General features: G+C 49.8%; 1 protein-coding gene across 1 annotated transcript in view; it reads right to left on the bottom strand.

Moving 5' to 3' along the window:
• Positions 1–12215, bottom strand: part of LOC133360899 (sodium- and chloride-dependent neutral and basic amino acid transporter B(0+)-like) — a 42073-nt gene extending 29858 nt beyond the window's left edge. Inside the window, exons 1-2 of the mRNA XM_061579775.1 lie at positions 10104–12215; positions 7106–7268 (exon numbers count right to left, since the gene is read on the bottom strand). Coding sequence (XP_061435759.1) covers positions 7106–7268; positions 10104–10181 — 241 coding nt within the window. The 5' untranslated portion in view covers positions 10182–12215. The remainder of the gene's footprint in view (positions 1–7105; positions 7269–10103) is intronic.
• Between the last annotated feature and the right edge of the window lie 6936 nt (positions 12216–19151).

Below are 19151 nucleotides of genomic sequence, written 5' to 3'. Positions count from 1 at the left end.
GACCTCCTGTATACCAGGCGAGGTAGTCAACATCTCACCACGGGGAGACACACGCAAACTCCAAATGTACAGCAGGCATCGTCAGGGTCGAGGTCGAACCCACGACCTCCTGTATACCAGGCGAGGTAGTCAACATCTCACCACGGGGAGACACACGCAAACTCCAAATGTACAGCAGGCATCGTCAGGGTCGAGGTCGAACCCACGACCTCCTGTACACCAGGCGAGGTAGTTAACATCTCACCACGGGGAGAGAGAGACACGCAAACTCCAAATGTACAGCAGGCGTCAGGGTTGGGATTGATCCCACGACCTCCTGTATACCAGGCGAGGTAGTTAACATCTCATCAGAGAGAGACACACAAACTCCAAATATACAGCAGCAGGCATCGTCAGGGTCGAGGTCGAACCCACGACCCCCTGTATACCAGGCGAGGTAGTTAACATCTCATCAGAGTGAGACACGCAAACTCCAAATATACAGCAGGCATCGTCAGGGTCGGGATTGAACACACGACCTCCTGTACACCAGGCGAGGTAGTCAACATCTCACCACGGGGAGACACACGCAAACTCCAAATGTACAGCAGGCATCGTCAGGGTCGAGGTCGAACCCACGACCCCCTGTATACCAGGCGAGGTAGTTAACATCTCATCAGAGAGAGACACGCAAACTCCAAATATACAGCAAGCGTCAGGGTCGGGATTGAACACACGACCCCCTGTATACCAGGCGAGGTAGTCAACATCTCACCACGGGGAGAGACACGCAAACTCCAAATGTACAGCAGGCATCGTCAGGGTCGGGATTGAACCCACGACCTCCTGTACACCAGGCGAGGTAGTTAACATCTCACCACGGGGAGAGAGAGACACGCAAACTCCAAATATACAGCAGGCATCGTCAGGGTCGAGGTCGAACCCACGACCCCCTGTATACCAGGCGAGGTAGTTAACATCTCATCAGAGAGAGACACGCAAACTCCAAATATACAACAGGCGTCAGGGTTCGGATTGAACCCACGACCTCCTGTACACCAGGCAAGGTAGTCAACATCTCACCACGGGGAGAGAGAGACACGCAAACTCCAAATATACAACAGGCGTCAGGGTCGGGGTCGGGATTGAACCCACGACCTCCTGTACACCAGGCGAGGTAGTTAACATCTTACCACGGGGAGAGACATGCAAACTCCAAATGTACAGCAGGCATCGTCAGGGTCGAGGTCGAACCCACGACCTCCTGTATACCAGGCGAGGCAGTTAACATCTCACCACGGGGAGAGAGAGAGACACACAAACTCGAAATATACAGCTGGCGTTAGGGTCGGGATTGAACCCACGACCTCCTGTACACCAGGCGAGGCAGTTAACATCTCACCATGGGGAGAGAGAGACACGCAAACTCCAAATGTACAGCAGGCGTTAGGGTCGGGATTGAACCCACGACCTCCTGTACACCAGGCAAGGTAGTCAACATCTCACCACGGGGAGAGACACACAAACTCCAAATATACAGCAGCAGGCATCGTCAGGGTCGGGATTGAACACACGACCTCCTGTACACCAGGCGAGGTAGTTAACATCTCATCAGAGAGAGACACGCAAACTCCAAATGTACAGCAGCCATCGTCAGGGTCGAGGTCGAACCCACGACCTCCTGTACACCAGGCGAGGCAGTTAACATCTCACCATGGGGAGAGAGAGACACGCAAACTCCAAATATACAGCTAGCGTTAGGGTCGGGATTGAACCCACGACCTCCTGTATACCAGGCGAGGTAGTTAACATCTCATCAGAGAGAGACACGCAAACTCCAAATATACAGCAGGCGTCAGGGTCGGGATCGAACCCACGACCTCCTGTACACCAGGCGAGGTAGTCAACATCTCACCACGGGGAGAGACACGCAAACTCCAAATGTACAGCAGGCATCGTCAGGGTCGAGGTCGAACCCACGACCTCCTGTATACCAGGCGAGGTAGTTAACATCTCACCACGGGGAGAGAGAGAGAGACGTTCCAATATAGGTGACCGGCGCAGTAAAATGTGGACCGACTTAAACTCGGCAGCGTTTTACGAGAGCTCAATAAAACATCGTAAATATATTTATAATTTTTTTTTTTTAATGACGCCTCTCAAACTGCCCGGAGTTCAATCATCAACTCGGGACACATGGGGCCGTCCATAAATGACGTCACGCACCTAGGGGGGAGGGGTGGGGTCAGACATTTGTGATGAGGGGGGGGGGGGGGGTTGAGAAATGTGACGTCACATCAAAATGCGCAACTCTAAATAAATATAGAATTGTTATAACAACACTAATTGTTATAACAACACTCCTACAACATCAGAGTGCTGCGCCACATTAAATACGCACTACAACGACAATAGTTTCAAGCAGTGGCGGCTCCTGCAAAATCTCTCAGGGGGGGCAAATGTCTGAATGATTGATAAGGATAAGGTCCACCCATGCAATGGATAAATTAACAGCTTAAGCATGTAAAGGCAACTTCACTTCTTTAATATTAATGAAAAATAAAGTGACTCTTACAATACATCTTGTTTGTTTCTATACTCACTATTAAAACAAACCACTAAAGTTTATTTTATTTAAGATTCCACTAGGTGGCGACAAATTATATTGTTGGATGAAACGTGCTTACGTATGATGACGTAAACACGTTAGTGCGAGCCCTCCCGGAAGCCATAGAGAATGCATTGCAGCGCCCCCCGGTCGAAAAAAAACATCTTTGAATGTAAGTCTATGGGACCACTCTGGGCGATTCTCAGCCGGAGTGAAATCGCCCAAAAAGAGGCGGTACTCCACAGAACGTGACATGACGCTGATTGGACTATATCCAGAGGCACAGTGACGGCTAGCGTGACTCTGTGGTTGAATGACATTGGTGGTGCGTCGCCCAATCGCCCTAATGAAGAAACCGCCCCTGGTTTCAAGCGAATTGAAGCATGTTTAATTTTCAAAATAGAAATATGTTTTTTTTTGGGGGGGGGGGGGAGGTGGCAGAGCTTCGTGACGTCATATTTGAGGGGGGGTCTGACTTTTTGTGACGACGGGGGGGGGGGGGGGAGGGTCAAAATTTCGCGTGACGTCATTTATGGACGGCGTCATTAGCGAGCAGCAAGCAGGTGTGGAGCGATGTGCGGTCGTGAGAGTGGCCAATCAATACCACACCCGTCCGCCTTTGTCTCCATAGTGGCAGATGTCGTGTTATTAGATAGGTCAAGGTTCTGTGGCTTAGGGCATGTTTACTCACTCAACCGCCCACTTGCTCACTCACCCGCTCACCCATCCACCCACTCACCCACTTACCCACTAACTCACCCACCCACCTACTCACTCCTTCACCCACTCACCCAGCGACACACTCGCTCACTCACTCACTCTCCCACCCACCCACCACTCACTCACACACTCACTCAATCACCCTCCACCCACCCACTCACCCACCCACTCACTCACACACTCACTCACTCACTCACCCACCCACTCACTCACTCACCCACCCACCCACTAACTCACCCACCCACCCACTCACCCACCCACCCACTAACTCACCCACCCACCTACTCACTCCTTCACCCACTCACCCAGCGACACACTCGCCCACTCACTCTCCCATCCACCCACCCACTCACCCACCACTCACTCACACACACTCACTCACTCACCCACCCACCCACCCACCCACTCACTCACACACTCACTCACTCACTCACCCACCCACCCACTAACTCACCCACCCACTCACTCACTCTCCCACCCACCCACCACTCACTCACACACTCACTCAATCACCCACCCACTCACTCACCCACCCACTCACTCACACACTCACTCACTCACCCACCCACCCACTCACTCACTCACTCACTCACTCACTCGCTCACCCACTAACTCACCCACCCACCCACTCACCCACCCACCCCTTAACTCACCCACCCACTCACTCACTCCTTCACCCACTCACCCAGCGACACACTCGCCCACTCACTCACCCATCCACCCACTCACTCACTCTCCCATCCACCCACTCACTCACTCTCCCACCCACCCACTCACCCACCACTCACTCACACACTCACTCTCTCTCTCACTCACTCACCCCCACCCACTCACTCACCCACCCACTCACTCACACACTCACTCACTCACTCAACCACCCACCCACCCACTAACTCACCCACCCACCCATCCACTCACCCACCCACTCACTCACTCCTTCACCCACTCACCCAGCGACACACTCGCCCACTCACTCACCCATCCACCCACTCATTCACTCTCCCACTCACCCACCACTCATTCACACACTCACTCTCTCTCTCACTCACCACCCACTCACTCACTCACACACTCACTCACTCACCCACCCACCCACTAACTCACCCACCCACCCACCCACTCACCCACTCACCCACCCACCCCTTAACTCACCCACCCACCCACTCACTCCTTCACCCACTCACCCAGCGACACACTCGCCCACTCACTCACCCATTTTCCTGCAGCTTTACATTACGACGACGACGATGATGAAATCAGCCACTGAGCTATCATTTGTGATAAGTCAGTGGGTGGCTTCGGGAAAAAAAGCGCTACTGCATCGCCACTAACCTCTGAAGGGGGCTTTACACCCCTTGTGCGTGGTAAAGTTAAGCAGATAAAAAAAATAAAAAAATATAATTAAAAAATAAAAAATAAAAATTGAAAATAATTAAAGCAAAAAACACACAGTGTTTTTTTTTTTGCTTTCATTATTTCAATTAATATTTGTACACTGTTTTATTGTTTACTTTTGATTTAATTGTATTTTTAAAATTATTTTTATTTTCTATCCACGTGACTTCACCTAAAAGAACCAAGCACACGAATGCCCGCAGTCACGAACGTTTCAAGGCAAACAACAAAAAACAAAAACCCTTGCACCCACTTGTTCATTTCAACTTTCAAAGGATGCTGTCTCCCATTGACGTACCACCAGTAAACCTTTAACACTTCACGTGGCCACGTGACGCTGTGGAGGGGTGCCACTCGAAGCGTCAAGTCTCGTTCGGCGTCGAGCTTAAACGGTGCAGTCGGCAGAGCGGGGTGACCCGCTTGAGTGGGGTCCACTCGATGTGAGAAAAATCCAATAAAAAAAATTACAGACAGTGCTTGTGGCTTTGTTTCTGTGTGTGTGTCGGTGTGTGTGTCGGTGTGTGTGGGTCGGTGTGTGTGTGTCTGTGTGTCTGCGTGTCTGTGTGTCTGCGTGTCTGTGTGTGTATGTGTATGTCTGTGTGTGTGTGTCTGCGTGTCTGTGTTTGTCTGTGTTGCTGTGTGTCTGTGTGTCTGTGTGTGTATGTGTATGTCTGTGTGTGTGTGTCTGCGTGTCTGTGTGTGTCTGTGTGGCTGTGTGTCTGCGTGTCTGTGTGTGTCTGTGTTTGTGTGTCTGTCTGTGTGTGTGTCTGCGTGTCTGTGTGTGTCTGTGTGTGTCTGCGTGTCTGTGTGTCTGCGTGTCTGTGTGTCTGTGTGTGTGTGTGCGTGTCTGTGCGTGTGTTTGTGTGTGTGCGTGTCTGTGTGTGTGCTGGTCTCTGTGTGCGTGTCTCTGTGTGCGTGTCTCTGTGTGCTTGTCTCTGTGTGTGTGCGTGCGTGTGCGTGTCTGTGTGTGTGTCTGCGTGTGTGTCTGCGTGTCTGTGTCGTCGCTGCCTACACCTGCTGGTCCACGAGACGTAAGCCGGTGTTTGTGTGACGTACGCTTCCATCAGTCATTGGGAAGAAAATGTTGATGTTTGCTGCGTGACGTGTCTCTTCCTCCTTCTCTATCTCGCCTCAAGTATGCGATTACTTCACGGGGGAGTCTCTGGGGTTGGAGTGTTTGGTGATCTCTGTGTGTGTGCGTCTGTGGAGGAGGCCAGAGGTCGCAAACGGGTTTTGATTCCTTACCCGTACCCGGCCGCACCAGGGTCGCAAATGGGTACCCGTACCCGTACCCTACCCGAAATGAGTGACAAACGGTTACTCACCAGTGACTCACGGCCTACCCGTACCCGTACCCTACCCGAAATGAGTGACAAACGGTTACTCACCAGTGACTCACGGCCTACCCGTACCCGTACCCTACCCGAAATGAGTGACAAACGGTTACTCACCAGTGACTCACGGCCTACCCGTACCCGTACCCGGCCGCACCAAGGTCGCAAATGGGTACCCGTACCCGGCCGGGTACGGGTAGCCGGGTATCGGGTAGGGTACGTGTATCGTGTACCCGGTTGCGACCTTTGGAGGAGGCTCGCGTAGGACCCTGCTGCTTCTGCTGGGCCGTCGGAGGCAGTCGCCCTCCCTCAACAACGACGGAGGGCAAAGGAGCGACACTCTCACAACAACGAGCGGAGCGCCCGGGGCGGATAAAATACGGCAAGTTGGCACAGTAGGGGGGTAACAGCTGGTGGTGCATCTACCGATCCTCTCAGTCAGCCGACCCACGGTACCTGCTGGGTCTGTCCCGAGACCTCTTGCACCTAGCCTGGCACATTAGTTAACCCATGGCACCTGCTGGGTCTGTCACGAGACCTTCTGCACCTAGCCTGGCACAGTAGGGGGGTACAGCTGGTGGTGCATCTACCGGTCATCTCAGTCGGTCAACCCATGGCACCTGCTGGGTCTGTCCCGAGACCTCCTGCACCGAGCCTGGCACAGTAGGGGGGTACAGCTGGTGGTGCATCTACCAGTGGTCATCTCAGTCAGTCGATCCATGGCACCTGCTGGGTCTGTCTCGTGACCTCCTGCACCTAGCCTGGCACAGTAGTTAACCCATGGCACCTGCTGGGTCTGTCCCGTGACCTCCTGCACCTAGCCTGGCACAGTAGTTAACCCATGGCACGTGCTGGGTCTGTCCCGTGACACTCCTGCACCTAGCCTGGCACAGTAGTCAACCCATGGCACCTTCTGGGTCTGTCCCGAGACCTCCTGCACCTAGCCTGGCACAGTAGGAGGGGTACAGCCGGTCTGTACGTGTGTGGGTACGCGCGAGCGTGCATGTCTGTACGTGTGCCCGCCGGCGGCGTGTGGAGGTGGACCGACGATTCGCGGTGCATCGATCACCTCCTCCGTTCTTGTAGGCCAGGTAGGGGAAGCGCCACACATTGCCCAGCCCCACCGCGTACCCCACCATGGAGAGGAGGTACTCCGCCTTGGAGTTCCACGTCCCGCGATCCGGCAGTGCGTCCGGGGCATCGGAAGCGACCTGGGATGTCGCCCCGGAGGCCTGGAAGGGCGGGCGGGCGGGGTGGTGGAAGAGGAGGACGAATGAACAGACGGACGGACGAATGAATGGACGGGTGAATGAACGGAGGAAGGAAGGGACGGACGCATGGACGGGTGAATGAACGGAAGAAGGAAGGGACGGACGGGTGAACGGTTGAATGAATGGACGGACGGACGGACGGACAAACGAATGAACGGACGGACGAATGAAAGAATGAACGGACGAACGGATGAAAGAATGAACGGATGGACGAATTAACAGACGAACGGATGAAAGAATGAACGGATGGACAAATGAATGAACGAATGAACAGACGAACGGATGAAAGAATGAACGGATGGACGAATGAATGAACGAATGAACAGACGAACGGATGAAAGAATGAACGGATGGACGAATGCATAAACGAATGAACGAACAGAAGAATGAATGGAGGAATGAACGAACGAACCGACGGGAGTGGTGGCATTTGTTGTTGATATGCGCACGCGATTTGTCCACATGGTCGAAGACAAATTTGTCAGCATCTGTTATTTCAATAACAAATTATAGCTGTACATTTTATATACATTACATATGTAATATATAAATAGTTATACATTATATGATAAAATATATAATTATGTATACGTGTGTGTATATATTTCGGGCAATGCCGCCTTACTTTGAAAGACGCCTATCAGTACGGTGAATAAATAGCGAATCTGAATAGGGCTATCAGATTGTTACATACAGGGACACCAATCGATATGGTGAATAGATAGCGAATCTCAACAGGCTATCAGATTGTTAAATACAGGGACACCAATCAATATGGTGTATAGATAGCGAATCTCAATGGGGCTATTAGATTGTTAAATACAGGGACACCAATCGATATGGTGTATAGATAGCGAATCTCAACAGGCTATCAGATGGTTAAATACAGGAACACCAATCGATATGGTGTATAGATAGCGAATCTCAATGGGGCTATATAAATACAGGGACACCAATCGATATGGTGTGTAGATAGCGAATCTCAACAGGCTATTAGATGGTTAAATACAGGAACACCAATCGATATAGTGTGTAGATAGCGAATCTCAACAGGCTATTAGATGGTTAAATACAGGAACACCAATCGATATGGTGTAAAGATAGCGAATCTCAACAGGCTATCAGATGGTTAAATACAGGCAAACCAATCACTACGGTGATAGATAGCCAATCTCAACGGGGCCATCGGATGGTTGAATAAAGGATCACTATGGTGATAGATAGCCAATCTCAACGGGGCCATCGGATGGTTAAATAAAGGATCACTACGGCGTGTAGATAGCGAATCTCAATGGGGCCATCGGATGGTTAAATAAAGGATCACTACGTTGTATAGATAGCCAATCTCAACGGGGCCATCGGATGGTTGAATAAAGGATCACTACGGTATGCAGATAGCGAATCTCAACAGGCTATCGGATGGTTAAATACAGGAACACCAATCGATATGGTGTACAGATAGCGAATCTCAACAGGCTATCAGATGGTTAAATATAGAGAAACCAATCACTACGGTGGTAGATAACGAATCTCAACGTGGCAATCGGATGGTTGGATAAAGGATCACTACGGCGTGTAGATAGCGAATCTCAACAGGCTATCAGATGGTTGAATAAAGGATCACTACGGCGTGTAGATAGCGAATCTCAACGGGGCCATCGGATGGTTAAATAAAGGATCACTACGGGGTATAGATAGCCAATCTCAACGGGGCCATCGGATGGTTGAATAAAGGATCACTACGGTATGCAGATAGCGAATCTCAACAGGCTATCGGATGGTTAAATACAGGAACACCGATCGATATGGTGTACAGATAGCGAATCTCAACAGGCTATCGGATGGTTAAATACAGGAACACCAATCACTACGGTGGTACATAGCGAATCTCAACGTGGCCACGGATGGTTAAATAAAGGATCACTACGGGGTATAGATAGCCAATCTCAACGGGCTATCGGATGGTTAAATACAGGAACACCAATCGATATGGTGTACAGATAGCGAATCTCAACAGGCTATCAGATGGTTAAATATAGAGAAACCAATCACTACGGTGGTAGGTAACGAATCTCAACGTGGCCATCGGATGGTTGAATAAAGGATCACTACGGTGTGTAGATAGCGAATCTCAACAGGCTATCGGATGGTTAAATACAGGAACACCAATCGATATGGTGTATAGATAGCGAATCTCAACGGGCTATCGGATGGTTAAATACAGGAACACCAATCGATATGGTGTACAGATAGCGAATCTCAACAGGCTATCGGATGGTTAAATACAGGAACACCAATCACTACGGTGGTAGATAGCGAATCTCAACATGGCCACGGACGGTTGAATAAAGGATAACCACGGGGTATAGATAGCCAATCTCAACGGGCTATCGGATGGTTAAATACAGGAACACCAATCGATATGGTGTACAGATAGCGAATCTCAACAGGCTATCAGATGGTTAAATATAGAGAAACCAATCACTACGGTGTGTAGATAGCGAATCTCAACGGGGCCATGGATGGTTTAATAAAGGATCACTACGGCGTATAGATAGCCAATCTCAACGGGGCCATCGGATGGTTAAATACAGGAACACCAATCGATATGGTTTACAGATAGCGAATCTCAACAGGCTATCAGATGGTTAAATATAGAGAAACCAATCACTACGTTGTACAGATAGCGAATCTCAACAGGCTATCAGATGGTTAAATAAAGGATCACTACGTTGTACAGATAGCCAATCTCAACGTGGCCATCGGATGGTTGAATAAAGGAGCGACGCCTCTTACCTTTCCTTTCTCTTCATCTTGGACGTAGGCCAAGTTGTCGCCACCGACTCCGTTGAGATCTTTAGATTTTTTCCCCATCGTATTCACGTTAATATAGAGTTGCGTTTATCTATATGTGTCTGTTCACGCGTGTGAGTTAAACACGACCGCTCGCTGTTCAGTGAGCGACTCTTAACGATAAAAGTTTCAGAGGCTCGGGAAAAATATCATCCGCGCCTCCTACCTGCCGATAACGATCACTAGAAAGACAAAGGTCCCCCGAGTAGCCTCTAACAGGCTGTCGGGGCAAGTAGCTGCGAGTAGCGCGTATCAGCAGCGCCTATACACAGACAAAGATCCCCCGTGTAGCCTCTAACAGACTGCTGGGGCAAGTGCTGTTACTAGCGAGTAGCAGCAGCGCCCATACACAGACAAAGATCCCCGTGTAGCCTCTAACAGACTGTCGGGGCAAGTGCTGTTACTAGTGAGTAGCAGCAGCGCCCATACACAGACAAAGATCCCCGTGTAGCCTCTAACAGACTGTCGGGGCAAGTGCTGTTACTAGCGAGTAGCAGCAGCGCCTATACACAGACAAAGGTCCCCCGTGTAGCCTCTAACAGACTGTTGGGGCAAGTGGCTGTGAGTAGCGAGTAGCAGCAGCGCCCATACACAGACAAAGATCCCCCGTGTAGCCTCTAACAGACTGTCGGGGCAAGTGCTGTTACTAGCGAGTAGCAGCAGCGCCCATACACAGACAAAGATCCCCCGTGTAGCCTCTAGCAGACTGCTGGGGCAAGTGGCAGTGAGTAGCGAGTAGCAGCAGCGCCTATACACAGACAAAGATCCCCCGTGTAGCCTCTAACACACTGTCGGGGCAAGTGGCAGTGAGTAGCGAGTAGCAGCAGCGCCTATATACAGACAAAGATCCCCCGTGTAGCCTCTAACAGGCTGTCGGGGCAAGTGCTGTTACTAGCGGGTAGCAGCAGCGCCTATACACAGACAAAGCTCCCCCGTGTAGCCTCTAACAGACTGTCGGGGCAAGTGCTGTTACTAGCGAGTAGCAGCAGCGCCCATACACAGACAAAGGTCCCCCGTGTAGCCTCTAACAGGCTGTCGGGGCAAGTGCTGTTACTAGCGAGTAGCAGCAGCGCCCATACACAGACAAAGATCCCCCGTGTAGCCTCTAACACACTTTCGGGGCAAGTGGCAGTGAGTAGCGAGTAGCAGCAGCGCCTATATACAGACAAAGATCCCCCGTGTAGCCTCTAACAGGCTGTCGGGGCAAGTGCTGTTACTAGCGAGTAGCAGCAGCGCCTATACACAGACAAAGATCCCCCGTGTAGCCTCTAACAGGCTGTCGGGGCAAGTGGCTGTTACTAGCGAGTAGCAGCAGCGCCCATACACAGAAAAAGATCCCCCGTGTAGCCTCTAACACACTGTCGGGGCAAGTGGCAGTGAGTAGCGAGTAGCACCGCTTATATACAGACAAAGATCCCCCGTGTAGCCTCTAACAGGCTGTCGGGGCAAGTGCTGTTACTAGCGAGTAGCAGCAGCGCCTATACACAGACAAAGCTCCCCCGTGTAGCCTCTAACAGACTGTCGGGGCAAGTGGCTGTGAGTAGCGAGTGGCAGCAGCAGCAGCAGCACCTATGAAGGCGCTGGTACCGTGGCACAAACGGGAGAGAGTCGGATGGGTGGGCGGGAAGCAAACCACCAGGCACGACCCGGCCGCCTTTGTCTCCCCCGTGGCGGTGATTATTCACTGGATTAATTCGCGAACGAGTGGACCTTAGAAAGCGCCTACACTTAAACCTACCTACTTACCAACCTACCTATGAACTCACCTACCTACCAACCGGCTGCCCAAACGTTCCCCGCCCCCTCCGTTTCAAGTCCAGCTGAACAAAAAAAAATAGCGCATAATGAGAGATGATCCGATTCGCCTCCCGATCGAAATCTATTGCAGATGCCCGAACGCCGAATCAAAATCGCTCCGTGGCGAATGACTGTGAGATCCGACTGCGATCGTTGACACGCGCTGAAAGATGCTGTGGCAATGCGAATACCAGCAGCGGTGTTGGTGGCACAATCTGCGAGTGCTACGTGAAAGCCTGTAACGGTGACCAATCACTCGCCAACTCGACTTGCAACTGAGCCCAACATTCCATAGGTGCCCTCTTTAAATACCTCCGGGCTGCCCGCGCGCTTATTGGCTGAGAGGGGCCCGTTAGTGCGTGACGTCAACAGGTTAATTACCTCACCGGGTGGAAATACCGCGGTGACGTCACCGCCGCCCCCCCCCCCCCGCCTCAATTCATTCACTCGGAGACCCGGAGACTCACGCAGAGACCCATAGACTCACATAGAGACTCACACAGAGACCCAGACACTCACACAGAGACTCGCACAGAGACCCATAGACTCACACAGAGACTCATAGACTCACATAGAGACTCACACAGAGACCCAGACACTCACACAGAGACTCACACAGATACCCATAGACTCACACAGAGACCCATAGACTCACACAGAGACTCACACAGAGACCCAGACACTCACACAGAGATTCACACAGAGACCCATAGACTCACACAGAGACCCATAGACTCACACAGAGACTCACATAGAGACCCAGACACTCACACAGATACTCACACAGAGACCCATAGACTCACACAGAGACCCATAGACTCACACAGAGACTCACACAGAGACCCAGACACTCACACAGAGACTCGCACAGAGACCCATAGACACGCACAGAGACCCATAGACTCACACAGAGACTCACACAGAGACCCAGACACTCACACAGAGACTCACACAGAGACCCATAGACTCACACAGAGACCCATAGACTCACACAGAGACTCACATAGAGACCCAGACACTCACACAGATACTCACACAGAGACCCATAGACTCACACAGAGACCCATAGACTCACACAGAGACTCACACAGAGACCCAGACACTCACACAGAGACTCACACAGAGACCCATAGACTCACACAGAGACCCATAGACCCACACAGAGACCCATAGACTCACTCGGAGACCCGTAGACTCACACAGAGACCCATAGACCCACACAGAGACCTATAGACTCACTCGGAGACACATAGACTCACACAGAGACCCATAGACTCAAACAGAGACCCATAGACTCACACAGAGACCCATTGACTCACACAGAGACCCACAGACTCACACAGAGACTCACACAGAGATCCATGGACTCACACAGAGCCTCACACAGAGACCCATAGACTCACACAAATACCCATAGACTCACACAGAGACTCACACATAGACCCACACAGAGACCCATAGACTCACACGGAGACTCACGCAGAGACACATAGACTCACACAGATACTCACACAGAGACCCATAGACTCACACAGAGACCCATAGACTCACACAGAGACTCACACAGAGACCCAGACACTCACACAGAGACTCACACAGAGACCCATAGACTCACACAGAGACCCATAGACTCACTCGGAGACCCGTAGACTCACACAGAGACCCATAAACTCACACAGAGACCCATAGACTCAAACAGAGACCCATAGACTCACACAGAGACCCATTGACTCACACAGAGACTCACACAGAGATCCATGGACTCACACAGAGCCTCACACAGAGACCCATAGACTCACACAGAGACTCACACAGAGACCCATAGACTCACACAAATACCCATAGACTCACACAGAGACTCACACAGAGACCCATAGACTCACACAGAGACTCACACAGAGACCCATAGACTCACACAATAACCCATAGACTCACACAGAGACTCACACAGAGACCCATAGACTCACACAGAGACCCATAGACTCACACAGAGACTCACACAGAGACCCATAGACTCACACAATAACCCATAGACTCACACAGAGACTCACACAGAGACCCATAGACTCACACAGAGACCCATAGACTCACACGGAGACTGACGCAGAGACACATAGACACCCAGTGACTCTGACACGGCCATTATCGTTATTTGTCCTGGATCTTAGTTAATGATTATCTTTTCTAAATTTATATAGCAGAGCCTTTATTCAAAGGTGATTTATAGCTGATTATAAACGAGTACACGAGGCGATAGCGGCTGAGAAAATAAAGCGTGCTGGGGTCGTTACTACTAATAAAAGTGGTGGTGGTGGTGATGGTGGTGGTGGTGAGGGTGGTGGTGATGCCAGAATTGACGGGAGTGATAGGGATAGTGGTAGGGGCAGTGATATGGGTAGTGATAGGGGTAGTGATAGGTGTAGCAGTAGGAGCAGTGATAGGGGTAGTGATAGGAGTAGTGCGAGGGGTATTGATAGGGGTATTGATAGGGGTATTGATAGGGGTATTGATAGGGGTATTGATAGGTGTAGTGATAGGTGTAGTGATAGGGGTAGTGTTAGGGGCAGTGATAGGAGTAGTGCTAGGGGTATTGATAGGGGTAATGATAGGGGTAGTGATAGGGATATTGCTAGGGGTATTGATAGGGGTAGTGATATGGGTAGTGATAGGGGTAGTGATAGGAGTAGTGCTAGGGGTAGTGATAGGGGTAGTGATAGGGGTATTGATATGTGTAGTGATAGTTGTAGTGATAGGGGTAGTGATAGGGGTAGGTGATAGGGGTAGTGATAGGGGTATTGATAGAGGTATTGATAGGGGTAGTGATAGGGGTATTGATATGGGTACTGGTAGTGGTAGGGGTAGTAATATGGGTATTGATAGGGGTTCTGGTAGTGGTAGGGGTAGTTATAGGGGTAGTGATAGGGGTAGTGGTAGGGGTAGTTATAGGGGTAGTGATAGGGGTAGTGGTAGGGGTAGTTATAGGGGTAGTGATAGGGGTAGTGGTTAGGGGTTGTACAATGAAAAAAAACCCCACAGTTTCGTTTAAAAAAATAAACATTCCTTAGGTTGCATTGGCATTAATCATTGCTAGCGGTGGCTACGTGTGCATAGTCAATGTGTGTGTTTGTGTCATCTCGCTACGGATGTAGGCACTCAACGTTAACCATTCGTGTTGATGAGATGAGATCTTCCCGGGACGGATAATGAGGATGGTGGTGGTGATGGTGGTGATGATGACTACCCCTGGTAGGGTATTTGTTGACAGAGCTGAGTCTGGGCGTAAGCGCCACGGTTTACCATTAACCCGTCTTGGTGACCCATTAACTTGGGCTTTAGCGATGATGACCAGCTCGTTTGACTAAATGTACGTGTGTGTGAGTGTGTGTACGTGTGTGTACGCGTGTGTGTGTGTACGTGTGTGTGTTCGCGCCTGTGTGGGGAGCGGTGGTGCAGCGGTTAGCGCGCTGCGCTATGAACCTGGCGACCCGGGTTCGATTCCCGCTCACGGCTAACACCAGTGACGATTATCTGAACCGGTCCTGGGCCTCCCCTAGGTCGACTCAGCCTTAAATGAGTACCTGGTGCGGTGTGTAAACATCGCCACTGGGGAGACAAAGGCGGTCGGGCGTGGTGTTGGCCACCCACCCCCTCGTGTACCGTGCCGGCCTTCATAGGTGCTCGCTAACAGCACTTGCCCCTACAGTCTGTTAAGGCTATATGGGGGATCTTTGTCTTTGTTCGCGCGTGTGTGTGCGTGTACATGTGTGTGTGTATACGTGTGTGCGTGTACATGTGTGTGTGCGTGTACATGTGTGTGTGTATACGTGTGTGCGTGTATGTATGTGTGTGTGCGCGCGAGTGTGTTTATGTTTATGTGTGCGCGTGTGTGCGCGTGTGTGCGCGTGTGTGCGCGTGTGTGCGCGTGTGTGCGCGTGTGTGCGCGTGTGTGGGGAGGGGTAGTGTAGTTGTTAGCGCTACTCTGCGCTATGAACCTGGCGACCCGAGTTCGATTCCCGCTCACGGCCAACAACACCGGTGACAATTATCTGACGATGCTTGCCCCAATGTCTGCTAATTCGCACGCATTCCCTGTGGTTGTGTGGATTTTTGAAATCCTTTATATTAAGTTCGCTTGCTTGCGTGCTTGCTTGCTTAGGACCGTGCAAATCTTTCAGTCGTTTTTTAACCCACTTCCCGTGATCCAATCGAGCTGACATTTTCCACACAGACTCGTTGTGTGTGACAAATAATTTTCGTGAAAATTTTTACACTGTTTAGGGAAAACTAATTAAATATTTAATTACCAATTGTTTAATGCTGGCAGACAATCATCTGACCCATAGGTGGCAGCCATCTCAAGCCAGAGGACGAGAGGACTCTAGCCGCCACGCATATAAAGGATTTATAGTGAAAAACTTTGTTTTTACGGGTTTACTTGTTATCCAACTCCTCTGGTGTTTCCACATTTAGAAGTACGCGTTATAGAGAAATTCGCCACCGCTCTTCAACTCCTCGTGATGATGATGATGATGACTATGATGAGTTGCCATATAGTAGCTTAGTGGGGCACCTTTACTTGTACACTAATCAAAATAAATCTACAGTAGAGTTTTAGTTTATTGGGTCTCTGTGAGATTCTATGGGTCTCTGTGGGTCTCTGGGTCTTTGTGAGTATGGATCTCTATGGGTCTAATGATCTCTGGATCTCAGTTTCAGTTTTTCAGTTTCATGTATTAGGTATAGCACTGTGAGCCATTCGGCTCTTGAATCGGGTGCAACCGCAACGAACAAAAAACAAAAAACGTGAACAAGAAAACATCTTAAAGTGGCTACGTGCAAAAAGAAAAATCCAGGAAAAAACAGCAAAAAAATCTTCAACGAGAAAAAGCACCGTACACCAACGCTGTGTGCAAAAATCCCAGTGGGATGCAAGTAAAACAACAACAACAACAACAACCACAAGACAACTTAGATTAAAGCCATCAGTCTAACTCCGTACTACAACAAACAAAGCATGGCCAGAACCCCAAAAAGTTTTTCGAAATCACCAAAATAAAGCCATAAAAGCAATGAAACAGTGATCATAGGAACTGTGACCGAAATTTCACAATAAACGACATAAACAACATGTACCAATACAACCCTGTAGCCATAGCTGGCTGCATGAGTCACACCACAACAGTATCAGTAGGAGTATCAACATTTTTTAAATGTATTCTTTGGTTCTTTCGGTTAAGTCACGTCTAAAGATGAAATAATAAATTAAAATAATAGCATATTACGACGTTTCGATTGCAACACAAGCAAGCATCATCAGGCATAAAATAAATAGCAACAAAAATCTAACTAGAATACTCTAGATTTTTGTTGCTATTTCTTTTATGCCTGATGATGATTGCTTGTGTTGCAATCGAAACGTCGTAATATGCTATTATTTTAATTTATTATTTTTTCTTTAGACGTGACTTAACCGAAAGAACCAAAGAATAATTCCTGCAGTCACGAAAGCTCCAAAATTAGGATTTTTTAAATGCACCTTTAAAGATCAGCACACTAAATCAAAACACAAGATCATACTTTGCAGCGGTCATCCGGAGCGAAACATGTTTTCTTAGGCCACTGAATAGCAGTGGCAGAAGGGACGTTGGGCTGCTATCCCCAATGATAGCAGCTGAAGCAAGCGGTGACTTCTCATCATCATCGTCGTCGTCATCGCCGTGTGGAATTGTATGAGCACTAGTCAAACACTCTTAGCGCGTGATGTTGATTCTCGTATTGATGGTGGCGGAAAATCCACAGAGTGACCACCAGAGGGAGAGAGAGAGACACGCAGATTCCAAATATACAGCAGCAGCCTGTATATTTGGAATATACGGGGTCGAACCCACGACCTCCTGCGTACCAGGCGAGGTAGTCAACATCTCCTAGCCACTGTGATGATGATGAGAGAGAGACACGCAGACTCTAAATATACAGCAGCAGGCGTCGTCAGGGTCGGGATCGAACCCACGATCTCCTGTAGACCAGGCGAGGTCATTAGTCTATGGGCAGTGTTAGTCTATGGGCAGTGTTAGACCATGGGCAATGCTAGTCTATGGGCAATATTAGTCTATGGGCAATGTGAGTCTATGGGCAATGTGAGTCTATGGGCAATGTTAGTCTGTGGGCAATGTGAGTCTATGGGCAATATTAGTCTATGGGGAGTGTTAGTCTATGGGCAGTGTTAGTCTATGGGCAATGTTAGTCTATTGGAAATGTTAGTCTATGGGCAGTGTTAGTCTATTGGCAATGTTAGTCTATGGGCAGTGTTAGTCTATTGGCAATGTTAGTCTATTGGCAATGTTAGTCTATGGGCAGTGTTAGTCTATTGGCAATGTTAGTCTATGGGCAGTGTTAGTCTATTGGCAATGTTAGTCTATGGGCAGTGTTAGTCTATGGGCAGTGTTAGTCTTTGGGCAATGTTAGTCTATGGGCAGTGTTAGTTTATGGGCAATGTTAGTCTATGGGCAGTGTTAGTCTATTGGCAATGTTAAGTCTATGGGCAGTGTTAGTCTATTGGCAATGTTAGTCTATGGGCAGTGTTAGTCTATTGGCAGTGTTAGTCTATGGGCAATGTTAGTCTGTGGGCAATGTGAGTCTATGGGGAGTGTTAGTATATGGGCAGTGTTAGTCTATGGGCAATGTTAGTCTATGGGCGGTGTTAGTCTATGGGCAATGTTAGTCTATGGGCAGTGTTAGTCTATGGGCAGTATTAGTCTATCATCACTTCCACCATCGCCACCACCATCATCACCGCCGCCACCATCACCACCACCATCATCACCAAAGACAAAGATCCTTAACAGACTGTAGGGGCAAGTGCTGTTAGCGAGCAGCACCTATGAAGGCCGGCACGGCACACGAGGGGGTGGGTGGCCAGCACCACGCCCGACCGCCTTTGTCTCCCCAGTGGCGATGTTTACTACGCACCGCACCAGGTACTTATTTCAGGCTGAGTTGACCTAGGGGAGGTCCAGGACCGGTGCAGATATCATCGCCACCATCATCACCATCACCACCATCACTACCGCCACCATGACCACCACCGCCACCATCACCACCATCACCGCCACCATCACCACCATCACCACCATCATCACCGCCACCATCATCATCACCATCATCACCACCATCATCACCATCATCATCACCATC

This window comes from Lethenteron reissneri, chromosome 70 (genome assembly GCF_015708825.2).
Source record: "Lethenteron reissneri isolate LAM-NWPU_2019-01 chromosome 70, ASM1570882v1, whole genome shotgun sequence".
In the NCBI taxonomy this organism is placed as follows: domain Eukaryota; kingdom Metazoa; phylum Chordata; class Hyperoartia; order Petromyzontiformes; family Petromyzontidae; genus Lethenteron; species Lethenteron reissneri.
The sequence above is the reverse complement of the archived record's forward strand: the minus strand, read 5'-3'. Positions and strand labels throughout refer to the sequence as shown.